The 18764-nt window shown below is 49.7% G+C and overlaps 1 protein-coding gene across 2 annotated transcripts in view; it reads right to left on the bottom strand.

Moving 5' to 3' along the window:
- Nucleotides 1–997: 997 nt before the first annotated feature.
- The window catches only part of PIGQ (phosphatidylinositol glycan anchor biosynthesis class Q), a 37686-nt gene continuing 19919 nt past the window's right edge, over nucleotides 998–18764 (bottom strand). The window contains exons 7-11 of one of the 2 annotated variants that reach the window (XM_030958494.1): nucleotides 16960–17071; nucleotides 14814–14894; nucleotides 13731–13845; nucleotides 9674–9735; nucleotides 998–5474 (exon numbers count right to left, since the gene is read on the bottom strand). In XM_030958494.1, coding sequence (XP_030814354.1) covers nucleotides 5322–5474; nucleotides 9674–9735; nucleotides 13731–13845; nucleotides 14814–14894; nucleotides 16960–17071 — 523 coding nt within the window. In that variant the 3' untranslated portion in view covers nucleotides 998–5321. The remainder of the gene's footprint in view (nucleotides 5475–9673; nucleotides 9736–13730; nucleotides 13846–14813; nucleotides 14895–16959; nucleotides 17072–18764) is intronic. The other variant, XM_030958495.1, reaches the window with a different exon arrangement.

Here is an 18764-nt window from a genome sequence, read left to right as displayed (position 1 = left end):
CCCAGGCCCAGCTTGGGCTGCTGCTCGGATTGTGCTGTGCTGCAGAGGACTGGCCCCTGTCCTGCCCCCTCACACTGAACACACCCCATGGGACACCAAGGACCCCCCTCTGAATCACAGAACACCCAGAGCTGGGGGAGCACCACTTCAACCATCTCCCTGGCCTAAGGTGGCATTCACTGGATCCTCCTTGCACAAGCTTTGTGGTTTGGCCTTGGCAGAGCAATTATAGCTGGACAAATGCTGAAATACCCCTGTGTGTGAGAGCAGAGGTTTGGGAGCTGCCCAGCCAGGCCCTGGGATGGGGATGAACAGCCTGCCTGGATCAGCTGAGCCTGCAGCAGCTGCCCTGCCCATCCCTGTGCTGCCACACTGTGCCTAGCAGCAAGTCAAATAGAGGTAAGGGCTGGATGTTCCTCCCAACATCTTTGTTCTGGAATTACCAAAATCCATTTAAGTTCTGATTAAAAGGTTGAATTAACCAATCAAACCTATCAGTAGAACAAAGCTCTCCATCCCTAAACTTGCACACAAGCACTGGAAGGTGCAGCATCCCTCAGCCCTGCTGCAGCTGGCACTGCTGGCACTGACACTGTCCTGCTGTGCCACTGCTCTGCCCAGCACTCCTGCCTGCAGAGCTGGAGCTCTGATGAGCCTGAAGCCAGGCAGGGCTCATTCCTGGACCGGTGCACAGGACTGTGTGTGTTTCACATCCCCAGGCTGCATTTCACATCACCAGGCTGCGTTTCACATCAGGGCTGCAGGGGGAAGGAAGTCACCTTCAGCTGGGGTTGGTGGTGACATTTAAAACAAACACTGTGTCACTGCTGTGGGAGCACTCTGCTCCTGCTGAACGCCTGGTGGCTCACGTGAGGGAAGGAGAAATGCACAGTGGCTTTGAACTTCCTTGCCAAACCTCACTCACAAACACTCACACACTTTTAATGAAACTCTCAATGAGTCAGTGCTCTTTTATAATACTTTACTCAAAACCAGAAAACACTGTGAGGAGGATTGATTACAAGAACTGTGAAGTTCTCATGAACTTCCCCAGTGCCAGGTGTTAAATAACCTGGATGGCAGAGGAGCTGCAGCCTGTCCCTGCCCCGAGCTGGGCCTGGGTTCTGCAGCTTCCCCCAGACACCTCCACTGCTCCCAGCCCCAGAACCTGCCTGGGAATGCAGGGGAGTGTTCTGTCACCTGCAGCACTCATCAGGGCAGGAACACTCCTCATATTTAGCTTGCTGAGATGGTAAATGGGGAGTCTGAGCTTCCTGCTTTGAGACCCAGGCGTGGATAAGGACTGGAGCCAAAGGTGACAGATTCTTGCAGCAACCCCTAATGCAAAATGGTGAGCTAGAGGCAAAGGTGGTGGGCACTCTGTTCTCATCCAGGAAGGCAGATCAGCTGCCCACACAGGGCTTGGATTGCTTAGAACATGTTTATCCTGCACCCCAAACTCCCAATCCCGCTGGGAAGCCCTGTGGCCTCCTGTCATGTGGGAGATCAGCTGAGATGCAGACCCATCCCCTGTGTGTGCACAGCACACTCCCCCTGCAGAGCCCCAGGGCTCCACACTCGAGGCTGTTCCCTGCCCCTGCAGACCTGGACACTGCCAGGCTTGGGGTGCTGCTGCCCAAGCCCCCAGAGCTCCCACTGTGAGCTCAGCACAGGCAGAGTGTGGCTGGACAAAGGGCTCTCTGCTCCCAAGTCCAGGAAAGGACCAAGGAGCAGGTAAGGGATCTGAGTCAATGCACAGGCACCCCCTAACCAAGGCTTTATCCCTCAAAAGGCAAAGGGGCTGCTAGCAGTGCCTGAAGAGGGGGAACAGGAGCAGACATGACACAGGACTGCCAATGTTCACATTCACTGAGGCAATCTGAGTTAGGGTGTCACTGAGCTCTGCACAACGCAAAGACGAGAGTCATGAACTGAAACACATCAAACCCTGCCTGAGAGGGAACATCTTTTCACTGTGGGGGTCATCAGCCATACCCTTTCACTGTGGGGGTCATCAGCCACTGGCACAGGTGGTTGGAGTTGCCATCCTTGGAGACAGCCCAAACCCACGGTCCTGGGTGACCAGCCTTGGGTGGCCCTGCATGAGCAGGGGCTGGAGCAGATGATCACAACCTCCAGCAGCTTCCTGGCATGGTGTGACCAGCATAAAGGCTAAATCACTGAGGGATAGAGTTAAGCAAGAAGATGGTGTTGGACCAGCAGGAAGAGGCAGCACAGGGCAGAAGGAAAGCTGCTCATTCTCTGCAGGGTGAAATGCAGATTTTCCTTACACTACTGGAAGTCAATATATGGCTTGTGTATTTGTGCATGAGTCTTTGTATGGGCCTGAACAGGGCACAGTCCAGCTGCAGCATCAGGGAAAACTCCCAAACCCATAACCAGAGCTTTCAGTGCAGTAATTACTGAGGTTTCCTTTCAGCATTGTCACATGCTGTCCTGGTTAGGGGAAGAAAGTATTTCTCCAAGGCAGAATTTCTCTCTAGGATAGAGTTTTTCACACAGTGAATCACATTTTCCTTCACAAACCCCCTGCCTAAGTAAAGAGGGGGTTTGTGGCAGCACTGGGAACCAAAAGGTGGGAGAAATAATAATAAGGAGAAGCAGTATTAAAAAAAGTCTGTAAGATTAGAGTCTTTGACTGATAGCTGGCAAAGCCTGCTTGCTGCCTGCTATAAGGGGTGCGTGGTAGGAATGGGAGATCTGGAATTTTTAACTACTTCTCATCCAAGAGCTGCTCTGGATAATACGGATCTGAGGACAAATCAGAGCCAGGGCCTTACCAGCAGCCTCTTCCCCAAGGAAATGCCAGCACTGGGCCAGTCTGTGCTGCTGTGGAAGATGAGGCTGATCCTAACTTCTAATTAGAGAGATGACATAAGGTCAGGTGCTCTTGAGCAGGATGTCTGCTACACTGTTGTAATGTCTCTGCACACAGTCGGAAAGGGTGGGGGAAGACTCTTCCAGCAGGGACTGGAAAGGAAGAGGAGACACGTGGCAAAGATCCAGCAGAAGCAACTCAGATGCTCAGACACCATTGCAGGCAAGGAGAACACCCAGTGCAAGGAGCAGAGAGGCAGCTCAGCACCAGCTCTGGGTGTCACAGGAGAACTGCAAGCACAAGGAGCTGCCACGGCCCAGCTGGGCTGCTCAAGGTTCTCTGTTGCAGAAGACTCAGGATCTCAGGTTTGAGGAGGAGCTTTTTCTTGGTTTGGTATTTCCCCACCCCAGAGTCAGTATCAGCCTTTAGTAAACAAACCCAACACTGGAACATCTGATACATCTGGCAGGTTCCCAGTGGGAAGGTCACAGCTGCTGCTTTTTGTGGCTCTGGGCTGTCACTGGGGCTATCATGGCATTTGAACCTAAGGACCTTGATTAGGACCAGCATGAACTGTCCGGTCCCACAGACAGATTTTAAAAGCCAGGATATTAGAAACATTATTTTCACAAGACCAAAAATAACAAAGTTTCTCACAGCAGTCAGCAAACTGAACTGTGCAGGCGTGGGAGGAACCAGGGGATATCATTTAGGAGCTCCACAGGAAAGATGAGAAGGAGGTGAGGTGTAAACCTGCTCTGCTCAGGGCCAGGTGAGGATGGGGCTCATGACACTGAGTTCAGCTGAAGTGAAAATGTTATTTACACCATTCATCCACTGAGTGCATCACAGCCTGCAGTTACTCACACCTGGAGTGCAGAGAATTCCTCAGGTAGTGATCATTCCAAGACAAGAAGATGCTGCACAGGAGTTTTAAGCACGGATCACCAAAGAACAGCTTGTTCTCTGCAGTTTCTGCAGGCAGGGAAGTCCCAGCCAGAGCCTGTAATGGCAGATGGTGAGGGGGGCTTTGCCACACGGGCTTTCCCAGTGATTTGCCCTGGCTCAGGGTGACAGGGCACCATGTAGTGCCCATGCAGTCCTGCCTCCCTCACATGGCCCTAAGAAACCTCAAAGGCTTTGCCTGCTAAGGAATGTCTGGACCATGCACCTGCCTGCAGAGCTTCCTTTTCTCCTGCTCAGGCTATGCCTGTAGAGCCACTGACTGCACCATGAGGGGCTTTTAGCAGCTCCAGACAACCTAATCACATCTGGCCAGGGATGTCCTAAAGCAGGGGGGGCACAACCCTTCTCTCCTGTGACAGCTGCCAGCACATGGATGAGGCACAGGGCTGGGATAAAAACTCTGACCCTCTTGCTGGGAGTGTGACTGAAGGCTCCTAAAGCCCCAGGGCACCTTGCCCTGCCAATGCCCACTGGAGTGCAGAGGCAGGCATCCAGAGAAGGGCTGGGCACTGCAGCCACTGCACCTTCTCTTCTTCTTCCTCCATCCTTGGTTCCTTGGCCAGCCAGGGGAAAAGGGGCAGGATCCAGCAGAGCCCTCACCTGCCAGTGCAAAAAGCAGGGTACAGTGACACTGACCCCTTGTCTGAGCTGGGGCAGAGGAATGAGCAGAGCTGGAGGAAGGTATTTTGGGTAAGAACTGTATTTTGGGTAAGGACTGTATTTAAATTTGACACAACCACTCATGCCCAGTGGGACATCCTCCAGCGCACAGGCACCCTTTCCAAGAGAGAGAATAGGAGACACATCAAAATGAGACCAGAACATGGAAAGCCAAGCACTCATGCACTTTGGAAACGTATCCAAAGCAAACCACTCTCCCAAGAGAAATCACAGAATCATGATAAAACAGTCTGTGCTTCTGGGCCTCCAGCCTCACTCTTCCAACACCTCTGGTGCTGCAGTGAGGGCGAGTGCAAGCCCTCCTCAAAAGAAATCAATAAATATCCCGTGAACTCAGACACCCAGCTGTTCAGTTTTCAGTGTAGGACTCCACAAGCTGATTCTCCACATGGTTTTGATCAGCTGGCTTGAGGGTTGAAGCATAAAATGTCCAAAACATGGTCTGGCTGAAGACACCACAGCATTGTGGCTCTGAACCACCTGAGGGGCTGATCTGCTATGGCCCTGTGAGCTGACATGGAAGGAGAAATTCATCCCCAGACCATTTGGGAGCTGCTCCCTCCGTGACACTGAGTGCTGGTTTCATGAGGCACTGATGGGTTTCACCTTTTGCTTCCAAAAGAATCATTAGCATAATATACAAACACAGTGCAGGGAAAGAGAAAGTTGAAAAATAATGTTTAAAAATACTTGCCTTTAAAAATTCAGCCCTTCCTATGTTACCAAAATCTGTTTAAAGGGATGGAGCAGTTGCTGGCTCTGAGCAGCTTTTGGTCCCAAAGCATTAGGAGTCCTTAAGCTTTTCAGGTCAAGTTCCTAAGTTCTTCCACTGTTTTTAGTTCTGCTTGTCTCCTTTGTGTTTCCAAGGGTAGATGAGCTCTCCAAGGAAGAGTTTCTTGCAGAGAGATGCCCAGGAGTCCCTGGGATAGCAGCTGTAGGTGGGCAGTCTGTAGGTCTGGACCACACCTCCATAGGAGAGGGGGTTGATCTGTGTGGAGAAAGAGGGACAGCAGCAAGGGGAGCATCAGTCCTGCTCCTCACACAGCACAGAACCCCTCCCTGCCTTGCTAAGGCTGTTTATCCTTCTCCAACATCCCCCAACATTAACAAATTGAGCTTGGCAAGGGGTGTTACTAGAATCATTCCCAAGCAGAGGGGCAGACAAGAACCAGCATGAGAGGAATGAGAGGGAGTGTGGTACACACCAGAGTGGAGGGGACAGTGGCTGGAGAGACAGCAGACAGCAACAGAATCACAGAGTCATGGAATTTTCTAGATTGGAAAAGACCTTTAAGATCATTGAGTCCAACCCTTAAGCCAGCACTGCGAAAGCCACCACCAACCCATGTCCCCAAATGCCACATCCACACTGCTTGTGAACATCTCAGGGATGGTGATTCCACCACTGCCCTGGGCAGCTGTGCCACCATCTCACCACCCTTCCCATGAAGAAATGTTTCCTAATATCTAATTTAAATCTACATCTAGTACTGCACTGGGACTCCAGGAACTCCTCTGGAATTTAGCTGTACCTGTTATGAGCCCTCAGCTCACAGCTGTGTGTGAGGTTAAACCTGGTATCACCCGAAACCACCCAGTGGAACCAAGTCTCAGCACAGCAGGATCACACCACAGAGCTCCTCATTACCATTTTCAATTAAGTCTCCTTGGCTGAGTTAATCTTTTTTAATTTGACTTCAATCACCATCCCAAGTCTGTGCCTACAAAAGTTCTGCCCATGGTCCCCAGTTGCTGCACTGACCTTTTGAAGACAGGGACGTGAACAGACACATTTACTGTACAAGGGGTGACAGAAGCATGTCAGACCTTGGAAATGCTCATCCCAGTGAAGCATTCAGGCTAGGGAGGCAGGTGAAGTCCACAGAATGGATCCAGTGTGGCATGAAAAGGATGCACAGCACAGCCTCCAAAGGACCAAAGCAGATGGCACAGAAATGGTGGAGCTTAGAGCATAGACCATGAGAGATGCCCAGGGGTGAGGACTTACAGAGGCAGGGAAAGCTTGGTCAGTGGGGAGAAATAGAAGGACATCCTTCTCTAGCAGAACCAAGCAGCTCTGGGAAGGGAGACTGTAATTCACAGCACAGAATCCAGCCACAAAGGAAGGAGAGACAGCAAAACCCATGCACAGTCACTGCTTGGTCAAAGCTGAGTATTTTTTTGTCCACTAAAAAGCATCTGGGTTTCTGGGAGTTTCCCTGTGCCACCAGCTTGCTTCAGCTGCTTGGAGCTCATGGAGTGGTGAGGGATGAACCCCAGTGCCTACAGAGATGGAGCCCTTGGAAAGCAGCGTTGAGCTAAGAGTTCCTTAGAACTAATCCTGGAGATCTTTGTCAAATTAGTTTCAAAGTACAAGATTGCTCAAGCAGAAGGGGGAAATGCCTGTACACAGAAGCATCTCTAGGAAGTTCAGGCAAAAGGTCAGGGCAGCTGCTTGCAGGGAAAATTATAAAATAGAATAAACAGCGGGGGAAAGGAGAAAAGGCCAAAGAAACCTGTCCCCAGCACTAACAGCTGTAAAACCCAAGTAACAATTTCTGCCCATTTCCTCAGCTGTAGGCAAAGCAGAGCGTCTGAAGCGCAAACGCGCTGGGGGAGGAGGACAGGAACTGCTGCTCCACAAGGGAGAGACACAGCGTGTGCTCCTTTGCCTATGAGCTGTGTGGGCTGGGAGGTCTGCACACATTTCTTGGTGAGAAGCATCTCTGGGTGGAGTGGTGATACCCAGGGGTAGCACTGGCCACTGTAATAACCAGGGCTCCTCACACCCAGAGCAATTCACATCCCTGCCTCTCCTGGTACAAATGCAAGCAAAGAGGCAAAACTCATTATTAGTGAAGAGGCAATATTTGTTCCCCTTATGAAAGTTCTGTAGGTCAAAGCTATAATAAACCCTGCTAGAATATCCATCCTAATGGAGCTGTTCCCTTCTCCCTTCCTCTGCTGGTTTAACCCTTTCCAAAGCAATTGCTGGAGGAGATGAGACTTTCAGCAGAAGGTACATGAATGGATCAAACTCATTGTGATCTAGAATCTCAGAATGTCAGACTGTTTGGGTTGGAAGGGACCTTAAAGCCCATCTTGTTGCACCCCTGCCATGTCCAGGGACACCTTCCACTGTCCCAGGCTGCTCCAAGCCCTGCCCAGCCTGGCCTTGGGCACTGCCAGGGATGCAGGGGCAGCCACAGCTGCTCTGGGCACCCTGTGCCAGGGCCTGCCCACCCTCCCGGGAAGAATTTTTTCCTAATACCTACTCCAGATCTGCCCTCCTTCAGCTTAAAGCTGGTTTTCTCCCTGGGCTATCAGTTCAGTTGAGCCACACTGCCAGAAATATTTCTTCTTGTGCACCAAAAGAAATTTAAACACTAATGAAAATACTGACCTATGTAAGAGCTCCTGAAGAATATTAAGTAGCATTTGAAATGGAAATATCATCCCCCATCCTCTGTCCCCCTCCAGGGTCTGGACTTTGCATTCCAGAGGCACTATCTTAAAAATCAAAAATAATCCCTTGGCTGAACCAGGAGCTGGTTGGGAATGCTCAAAGCCAGCATTATTGATTTCTAATCCATCCCCAGTGCCCCACAGGACAGCTCAGACTATCACCTACAGCTGCAATTATTTTGGGTGTAGGTCCATGCATCCAGCCTGACTTGCACCAGGCACTACTCCAAGAGGGCTTCCACACAGAGAGGGGGCAAAGCCACTGCAGGTTCTCAAGAAAGGCACATCACTGTGTACAATAAATAAGAATTCCACTTAAAAATAGGTTTTTTAGACTACTCTTTCCAAAGGCCTATTACAAAGTGAGTTATTCAGCAGGACTTCTGACACAAGCCCATTTTTCATTTCCACCAGCACAAAGAGAGCAAAAAATTGCCTTTTCTGACTGTCTGCTCATTACTATTGGAACAGAAGGCTGGGACAGACATCTACAGCAGCACTTCCACCTCTTGAGGTGATGACTTGTGCTATATTCCAGATAGAAAATGGATCTTCCTGCAGTGGTCCAAAGAAAATTCATCACAGTCATATGACTCATTGCCTTTGCTCTTTAAGTCGTGGTCTTTTCTGTCTGGAGACTCCATCCACCTCATCTCTCACACACACTGATGCCAAAGCCTCTGCTTAGCAGCTCCTATGCCTCATCTCTGATGTCTGTTTCCTTTCTCTGGAGTCTCCTGGCCATGGAGGATGGCAGATTTTGGTTCTTACACCACTGAAAGGCAGGAGCTGGGAAGCAGCTTGCTTAGAGAACGCTGGTTTTGCTCTAGAAGACATCTGTAGAAGGGATTCCCTCTGGAATTGCTACTAACTGGTTTGCTGGTTCCCTGCTAGCCTGACCTTTGCTGAAATAGGGTGGGACAGTGATGGAAAAAGCAAAAGGACTGGGAAGCTGCAGTTAAATCCTTCCCACACACTCCCCCAGTGTCCAAGTGCTTTTATAAGTGTTATACACTACTGGCAGCCTCTCCTCTTTAGGATGCAGAGAGCAAGAAAAGCCTCTCTGGGACATGGCTGTGTTCCTGCTGGGTCAGGAGATGGAAATTTCACTCCTGAAAGTGTAAGGAGAACTTCCCTGCTGCCAACACCTCATTTCTTTTCAGAAGATAATTTCCTTTAGTATCTTTGATGCCAGAGCATGGACAGTTACAAAAGCACAGGTGAGCTGTGCCCATACCCCTCACCAGGGCAACCGTGGAGAAAAGCAGGAGGCCCTTTCCCCTCTCATCTTGCCCAGGCCCTCCTCCTGCTGCCTCATGGAGCAGCCAAAGCTTTCCAGCACCACTGGAGGGGAACAGCTTTTCCTGCTGCTTCATTCTGCCTTCTTTTGCTTCTCCCAGTGTCAGCAATTATGGCATGAAGCTGCACAGAGCCAGGAGGTGATAATGGCATGAGGTCTTAGCCCCAGAAGTAACACAGCTCTGTGTTTCTCCTTCTCCTCTTCTACATTTCACTTCACACCATCCAGGGCACTGCATTTCCTCCAAGCACAGGACACAAGCAGGGCATCAAAAAGCACAGAAAGCAGCAGCCAGCCACAGCAACATGAGATTATTTCCCTTGTTTCAGCATTTTACAGCTGATAATGTTGAAGTGGAGCCTTTCAGTGGCAGCAGCACAGAGGGACTGGGGTCACTCTGGGGGAAGGCACGGGGCCCTTACCTGCATAAGGAGACGCAGAGGTTTTCCATCCTGCTGCTCAAGGACTCTGAACTTCACCCCAGCTGCAAAGACACAAAACAAGAGAAGCAAACCCATGGGGGGATTGTTGGGGCGTCCTGTGCAGGGCCAGGAGTTGGACTTGATGATCCCTGTGGTCCTTTCCCACTTAGGATATTCCATCAACGCCTGGAGTACAGACCATGAATTTGCTGCCCAGTGCTGTTGGCTGAGCACTGATTCCCTAGAAACTGTCTTTAACCTTTCTGGATTTGGGAACATTCCCCATTTTCAACAGGAAGCGTGGATTGTCTCTACAATGCTTTAAGCCTAATGTCACAGCTCCTTTAAAAGTAACCCCTCCCACCTCCAGCTTGAAAACTCAGTCCTAGGGCAAGCACAAAGCCTAGAAATGAGCCAGCCAGACCTGAGGATGATAGAGGGACTGAGAAAACCTTCCACTTTTCCCAAACTTCCATCAGAATGGGAACTCCGTGTTAGCAGCAGGCAGAGAGCCTGACTTTAATTTGTGCTCATGAGGACAGAGCACATGTGCAAATCTGTCCCTGGTTCAGGCTGAGGGAGGGAAGTGGCTGACCTGGAGGCACTGAAACATTTCAAAGCAATCCCTGCCCATTCATCCCAGCATCCACATGTTTTTAAGAGGCTAACCCCATCAAACCTGCCACTTTCCTATTTTCTCTTGGATTTGCCTCATTGCCAACACTGTAAAGATAAATAGGAAAGATTTTGGATTCCAAGGGTGACACAGTGCACACACATATTTAATACAACGTTTCAAAGGTAACAGCTTGGACCAGAGAGGCATTTTTCTTACAAAGATGTCAAATTACTTCACAGAAATAAAATCACCAATCCATCTCTGCAAACCTGTTCCAGCCAAGCATGCCCTGTTATTCTTTCCTGCAGGTAAGAAGATGAGACAAGACTAAGGCACAGATCAAACACTGACAGGAGCATAAACAGAGTATCACTGCTCACCATTGTAAGGGCCATTGCTGCAGTATCTCTATGACTCTTGAACACTGAAAAACCAAAACGTTTTCTCTTTTTCCTAAAGCTTTGAATTAATTAAAATCATACAGTTCACTCCTGGGATAGAATGCTTTTCTCTAGCACACAGCTCTGGTTTAAACTCTCTCCCCAGATCATAAAACTTTTTCTGCCCAGGACAGGAGGGATTTATCTGCATTTTGCTGGATTATATTGATAGAGGGGCTTCCCCAGTGGCTTGAAATAGATGTTTGAGTACCCTGGGCCTCAACAAGCAAATGTTCTGGATGACCAAAGTGCTCAATGTGATTCACAGAGCTTTGGCTATGAGGAAGTGTCTAAACCATTCCAGGAACTACTTTTATGGCAAACTTTGTCAGAGAGAGACAGAAACAAGCAGGCACTGAAGGTTCAGATATGTGGTTGGGCACTCTGGAGTCTTACCCCAGAACAGTAATCCACTATCCCAGCAAATGCTGGTTCTCTGGGTCCTGGCCACACATCTCCCTTCTAAAGCTACAAGCCAACACTTTCTTAATTAGATTATTTAATTGCTCAAGAGTCTTAAACTTCTAAGAAAACACGGGCACAAAAAGGCTATAAATTCATTTTAGAATGACCTGCAGGTGACTGCAGAGCTCAGGACTCAGAGCAGTTCCCTCCTCACAGGAAGAGCAGGAAGGCTCAGGCTCCTGCAGATCACTCCAGCACAGAAGAACCCTGAACTATTCCCTGACTTCCAGCCAGCTCCAGAGCTCAGGGGTCTGCTCTTCCAGTAAAAAGGCATCAGCAACGGCACAGGAGAGCTCAGGACATGAATTCATCTGCTTTGTTTCACATGACAGCACACTCAAGTGAGGGTTTGTACTCCAGCAATTGTGGCAGGTCCTACAGGGCTACGACAAAACCTGTCCCAAGAATTCCAGTGTGAATGTTGGGAAAGGGAAGTACAGGAAAAACAAGCTGGCCTGTTCACAATCAAACAATGCTGGTAAGCTGTGTGTGGGCACCCTGAGAGCCCTGAAACCCCTGCTGTTCCTTTCTTCATGCTGTGAATGCACATCCCAACCAAGGTGGCACCCCTTGAGCTGGCACTGGGTGCACAGAGGACATCAGCTGTGATCTAGATAAGAAAGGGTTTTGGAAGTCATAAATATTTCACTTTGGATGCACAGAAAGAAAAAAATGCATTTAGTTCCTGGTGTGTAGATGGATCATTCACCTACCCCTGGCCTGGCCTTCATCAGTGAAGCATTTTGTCAATTCAGACACTGAATCAAAGAACTTGGAGGCCACATGCCACAATGAACTCAACCTCCTTTCCACCAGCAAAAACTATCCATTCATGTTGGTAGAACCATCTTGATGATGCCTGTAAAATCAGCTGCCCTAACACCTGTCAGAGGATGTCTTCTCCAAGTTCTGAGTCTGACAAGGGAGGCAGCACCTCAGCAGTGAGCACACCATGTGATGTGTATTCTCTCAAGTCCTTTGAGTTGGATTCAACTGCTCCATCTGTTCCTGTTGCCATGCCACAGTTTTGTGCTGGGGCAGGGACACAGGCTGCAGAACTGCTCAGAGATGCCTTTTCCTCTCACAGGCACCAGGGCCCTGCAGTGCCAGTTACAGAACACAGCTGAGAAGTCAATCCCCTGCTCAGGTGGGGGCTTGTTTCCTGCAGCAGACACCTGGCTGAACAGGAATGAGGAGAAGTAACCTGTGGCCTTACATAACCTAAAGGAATTCATGGTGTTAAACCTCTCAGTGGCACCAAGACTTCCTCCTGCCCTACATCCTGCCCATTACTGGGTCAGTTTTCTTCAGCAGCATCTCCTGTTCCCCAAAGACAGCCCTGAAGGGTGTAAGACATTTCTGCCAGGAAATTCACAGGAACCTGCTGAAAGCTCCCATGGAAAAGCAACAGAGTTGGTAACAGAGCTCAGCTCTACCTCCCCAAAGCTGAGCCTGGCAGCACTCCAGCAGACAAAGCTGCTGAGGTTGCCTCGAGCTTCCTGTGCCTTTGATGACTGGCCTTGGTTTACTGATGATCAAGTTCTTTCTACTATGCTAAATTCCTGCTGCATGCTCTTTAAAAGGATGGGAGATAATAATTTAGATGTGCTTGACTGTAACTAGATCAACCATAGCTGTGGACAGTCAAAGGCATTCCAAAATGAGTCCTTACTCTGGTGCCAGCCCTGGTTTATGGTCATCCAAAGTGAAAAAACAATGACTGGTTTCAAAATGGTGACAGATTAGTCTCAAAAAGGGAATGATTATCTGAACTCTGCCCAGAGCTTTGAAATTCATCCAAACACCAGGGCTTCAGTCAGTCAAAGTCAGCATAGAACTGAAAGAGCTCCATTGATTTGCAACCACTGCAGATCCAACCCTTTGGAACAGCTGATATTCCAAATATTTTTGTGATTTGGCTTGTTTCAGAGGCCAAACACCCAAAGTTATGAGCTTGTTTCACAGAATCATGAAATATCCTGATTTGGAAGGGACAAGGATCATCCAGCCCAGCCCCTGGCCCTGCACAGACCCCCCAACAACCCCACCCTGGGCATCCCTGGCAGTGCTGTCCAAGCTCTCCTGGAGCTCTGGCAGCCTTGGGGCTGTGCCCATTCCCCGGGCAGTGCCAGCACCCTCTGGGGGAAGAACCTTTCCTGATCTCCAACCTGACCCTCCCCGACACAGCTCCATGCCATGTTTGACTCACAGAAGTTTTACTTGACTTGGTAGTCTGGAACTGGAATAAAAGACGACCTTGTTTATATGGTGCTTGTTTGGATGTAATTTTTAGTGGCCAAGGACTTTCTAAAGGTGCTCCTGATTCTCCTTCAGGTTCAGATTTCTTTCCATTGACATCCTCATCCTGCTCCTTGCAGGAACTGGTTCACAGCAGGGACATCTGCACAACTCAAGCCTCGAGGTCTTTCCTACCCCTACTGCATCCTCAATTCAGGAGTGACCCAGTGCACCAAAATCAAGCACATAATGCAAAATGCTTGAACTGCTGCAGGGGCAGAGCTGAGGGACTCACCTGCGAGCCTGTAGGATCTGCAGAGGCGAAGGATGAGGGAATAAAGAGGCAGGGAGTCAATCAGGTCCACCAGCAGATGTATGAGGCCCTGCACAATCACCACCAGCAACCGGAGCTACAAAAACCAGTTTAACAGAACACCTCAGGACACAGGAGATTAAACACTTGTAAATTCCTGAGCTGAGCTTGGATCTAACACTGCTGTGTGCTAAGCTAAGGCCTCCCAAAGTGGGTGTGATGTCTGGAAGCGCTGAGCATCCAGACCCTGTGTGAGGGTCCTCACCAGTCTGGGTTTAAGGGGTAACTGGAATGAAGCTCCTACAGCTGGAGAAGCTGTGACCAGCAAGGACATGAGAACTATTCCACTTTCAACAGCCACAGTTGAAAAGGAAGCCCAAATTCTCCCACTTTGAGTCAATTCCATCACTGTATACCAGTGAATGTAAATTTTCCTCTCTCCAACAGTGAGCTGCAACAGCTCATTTCAGCCTGAAGAAGTCCCATGTAGAGTTTAAGCAAGAGCAGAGCAGGCAGAAATGAGCTTCCTGCTCTGTGTTTTCTGCCCCTGAATAAAGCACCTCCTTTTGTCACAATGCAGTTATTTTCTGCTGCCAAGCTCATCTGAAAAGAGAGGGCTCAAAAAAGATGCTGAAAGCATGTGATGGCCACTGTCTGTGGAAAATTTGGCTCAGGGCAGACCATGGAGAGGACTGGTCATGTTGGGGGAAGAAAAAAATATAAAGAAGTTCAAACCTCTGAGGAAAGCTTGGCTGAAAACATTTAATACAGCAAGTTAATTCCCTGAAAAAAAAAAAGTTCTGGATCAGACTAGAGAGGCCATCACCACACACGTGGACAGAAACATATCAACTTCTGAGAGAAAGAGAAGGGAACAGTTTGTCTTGCGGACAGGATTTGCTGGGAATTTCCTTAGGAAAAATACAAACATGAGCTGATATGAGAGAATCCTTCCTAAGACATCCACATTTTTATTTTCTTTATGGATGACCATAAATGTCTAGGAAACCATTTTTTACTACCTCAGAAGAGAGTGTTTGACTTGTTTCAAGGGTTAAATCTTACCAGGGTAAACACCAAATAATACAGTGCAGTTGTAGGCAGAAGGAACAGCAGGATTGTGAACAGCAAAGTGCCAATAAATAACTAGGGAAAAAGGAAACACAATCATGAGCAGAACAATGGTAAAATAAAATACAATACAAATAAAAAATAGGAGACTCTGAGGCAACAGAAGTTTGCAGGACTCCTTAATGTGTTTTTATCTTGCCTATGTGAATAATGCTGTTACCTTGGATATTTTCACTATTTCTCCTCTCACTGGGCCTTCTTCAACACTCCTTATTATGGGAGTACATTTGGAAAGATAAAAGCTGGATCCTGACAGCACTTTTCCTTTACAGACAACATTCAAGATTTCCCATTTCAGGCTAGCTTCCTTAGGAAACTAGACTTAAATGATCTTGCAATTTTTCCACTCTCTGTCCCCAAAAGTTTTAGACTCACTGATCAGATTTTACCAGAAAAATGTGGAAAATAACAAAGAAGTGGTAATTTGAATGGGAATTCTGGAAAGAACTGAGAAGTACTTTTGTTCCTCCTTGTTTTAGCAGGGCAGGCACCTGGGGCAAACCTGCAGAATTATTTGTGATAAACATTCCCAGCAGCAACTGGCTGAGCTTCCAGCCACAGGAATTCTGCTTCTTGCTCAGTGGGAAGGTGGGAGAGAAGCTGGAGTCAGGGAGCAATATTGAGAGGATGCAGGAAAAAAATCCTTAAGGAAGGAGATGTCATTAGCTCCACTGCCCACAGAAAAAGTTATTTTTACTCTGGGCCAGCGTAGGTTGGTGTAGGTCTAAATAATTCCAAGTGGGAGAATTCAGATTTATACCAAACAGGAACCTGACTCTTCTATTTCCAGTCACCACTTCCAGATCAGAGAAGCCACAGGAGCACAGGGCACTGCAACCTCTGCAAAAAGGGACCATGGCTGCGGGATAACATGAAAGAAAACAACGCAGCAGCCACAGCACAGAGGTGGATCAGCATCACAGCTTTAGGGATGTAACCACGAATAAATCACAATCCAATCCATTCTCCTCACAGCAGTTGTTTCTCCCTTCTCCTGTCACTCCACTGCAGTTGTTTAAACCTCCAAAAGTCTTTTAAGGTCTGCTTTGAATGTCTCTTCCTACCCGGCCAGCGACACAATTCCCACTGGTCTCCAGAGCAGCAGGATGAAGCCTCAAGTGCCAAACCAATTCTCCTCAAAGTACACAGGGAGGAGATGATGCAAACCTGGCATGGAGGCTTTTAATCACCAAAGAAACAGAAAACCAGCTCTCAGCTGTGATGCAAGAAGCTCAAGGTTATCTGTTGTAATAGAAAGAGGTGCTGACCCTGCAAGTTTCCAAATATTATTGTATTATTTCAGTGATGTTTGCAGCTGCTGGCCTGCAGCAGTTCAGGCTCTGTTGGACTTTTGCATGGCATTTCAGAAATTAAAAAGAGCTTACAGCACTTCACAAAGAACTGCCTCTGCCTGAGTGAGAGTGTGTGGGCCAGGCTCCAGCACAACGTGAATGAAACGGGGCCTTTTAATAGAAACGCTGCCACGGCTGTTACTGTGGCAACACTGCTGGGCACCACATTTCCAACTGCCTCCAGCCCTCCCCCACTCCCACTCCAGGCTCAGAGCTCCGGCATCTGCAGCACCCAGCACAGCTCAGCCTGCAGGGTGCCTGGCATGGGCTCAGGGCAGGGATGGGATGGGACGGATGGGACGGGATGGGATGGGACGGGCGGACGGACGGACGGGATGGGATGGGATGGGATGGGATGGGATGGGATGGGATGGGATGGGATGGGATGGATGCTGGAGAGCAGGGATAGAGTGCAGGGCAGGGAAGAGGCACTGCAGGGAAGGGGAGGGGTGCAGGGAATGGAAGTGGTATAGGGAAGGGAAGAACTGCTGCAGGTAAGGAAGGGGTGTTGGAGGGCAGGGAAGGAGTCCATGGCAATGAAGGGGTGCTGCAGGCAGTCAAGGAGTGCTGTAAGGCAGCAGAAGAGCCGTGGGCTCAGAGTGTTGGCATATGTCCTTGTTCTGGGCACCACAAAGGCTCCTGTGCCTGTGTCCCAGTATCAGTCAGAGCAGGAGGGAGGGCATCACCAAGGGCAGTGCCCTGGGGTGTCCCCAGGGCTGTGGCACTACCTGGTCCAGGTCATAGGAGCAGGAATCCACCCGCTGCCGCAGCACGTTCCACTTCTTGCCCCGGAACAGGCGCCACAGAGAGGACAGGCCGTAGATCTTCAGGCAGTAGAGCCTGAAAAAAGAGAAGACTCTGCAGCACAGCTGGCAGCTCCCAGCTCCAGCACCACCAGCTGTCACCAGCACAGCCCCATGCCTCCTTACCCACCTGCAGAGCCAGGGGGGGCAAAAGAAATACACTGGGAATGCTGCAGATAAATCCTCATGGCTCAGTCAAGCCTGTCTGGGCTGCTCCCTGACACGGGGCTGCTGCAGCCAGCTCTGGGCCACTGCAGGGCAGCGGCCAGGCCATGCTCTGGAGCTGCAGCAGCCACCAGCCTCATGGCAACACTTTCCCTGCAGCAAAAGGGTGCTGAGGCCCTGGCACAGGGTGCCCAGAGAAACTGTGGCTGCCCCTGGATCCCCAGAAGTGGCCAAGACCAGGATGGATGGGGCTTGGAGCAACCTGGGGTAGTGGAAGGTGTCCCTGCCATGGCAGAAGATGAGCTTTAAGGCCCCTTCCAACCCAAACCATTCCATGATTCTATGAGAGGAACCAGCAATCCTATTTCCCCAATGTCACCTGTGTCTCCCCAGCTCAGATCTGTCCCTTTCCCTGCCTTCAGACCCTTCCAGACACTGCTGGCCAAGGTGTTACCCCCACACCTGAGTCAATGCAATGCAATTGTGCCTCTGCAGCAGAGATACCAGGGACAGGAGTGGAGCCCCTGAAGCTTCCCTGGTAGCCCACAGCTCTAAAAATCCTTAAGAGTTGGAAGAGACCAGTGAAATCCCTGCTGGCCCCTACTGCATCCCTTCCTTAGGCTTTCAGAACTTGGTGCTATGAGACTTGGAGCTACTCCCCTCACAGAAAAATGACAACAGTGAGGGACACTTGGGGTGACAAGGGTGGCAAACAGACAGTTTATGGAGTAACAGTTTATGGAGTAACAGCAAGGAAGAAAGAGCCCTTGGGATAGAGAGGAGGCACAAAGTGCCCTGGGCAGCAGTGCCAACACACAGGGATGTAAAGAAAGGGTACATGGCCAATGTGTGGGGCAGAACAGAGTCTGAGAAATCCTGAGCTACAGAACCCAGACTGGCAAACCAGGCTAGCTAAGGTGTGGAGGCTGCTCAGATTTCACAGCAGCAATGTGAAAGCAGAGGTAAGGAGCCTCATCCAAGAGAAGGATCTGGTTTGAGGAACACCAGCTGCTTCAAGGAATTGGCAGGGTGCCTCCAGACGGGCAGGCAGAGCTTGGTGCACTAATCCCTAGGCAGGGGGGAGCCCAGGACAGCTCCTCCAGGTTCTGGCACACACCTGCCCATGGCTCTGACTAAGGCCACGCTCCCCCTGACAGGACACCCAGCGGGTGTTGCTGCAGTGGCACCTGTCCCACCTGCCCTGCTGCCTGCACACACATGCCTGCCCTTGTTCCACTCTGTGCTTTGCTCCACAAGGGGATCTCAGGCTTCACCAGCACCTGAACCAGCAAATTCTTCCTCCTGCCAGCTGCAGGAATTCAAGGGGCTGTGCTGGCTGTGGGTGACTGCTGACTCTTCCTGGCTCTCCATGGGGACAGCACACAGCTGTACACTCTGTACTTCTGACAAACACAAGACAGGTAGGCTGGCTCCCTGCAGCTCCAGGGAAGAGCAGTCAGCTGACAAAATGCTTTTCCTACTTTCTACTACCTCTCTGCACAACCAGGATGAGCAAGGCCATTCCTCCCAGACCCACACAGAAATTCCAGTAATTAGAGGTGTTG

This window comes from Camarhynchus parvulus, chromosome 14 (assembly GCF_901933205.1).
Source record: "Camarhynchus parvulus chromosome 14, STF_HiC, whole genome shotgun sequence".
NCBI lineage: Eukaryota > Metazoa > Chordata > Aves > Passeriformes > Thraupidae > Camarhynchus > Camarhynchus parvulus.
Note: the sequence above shows the minus strand (reverse complement) of the source record. Positions and strands in the feature narration are given on the sequence as shown.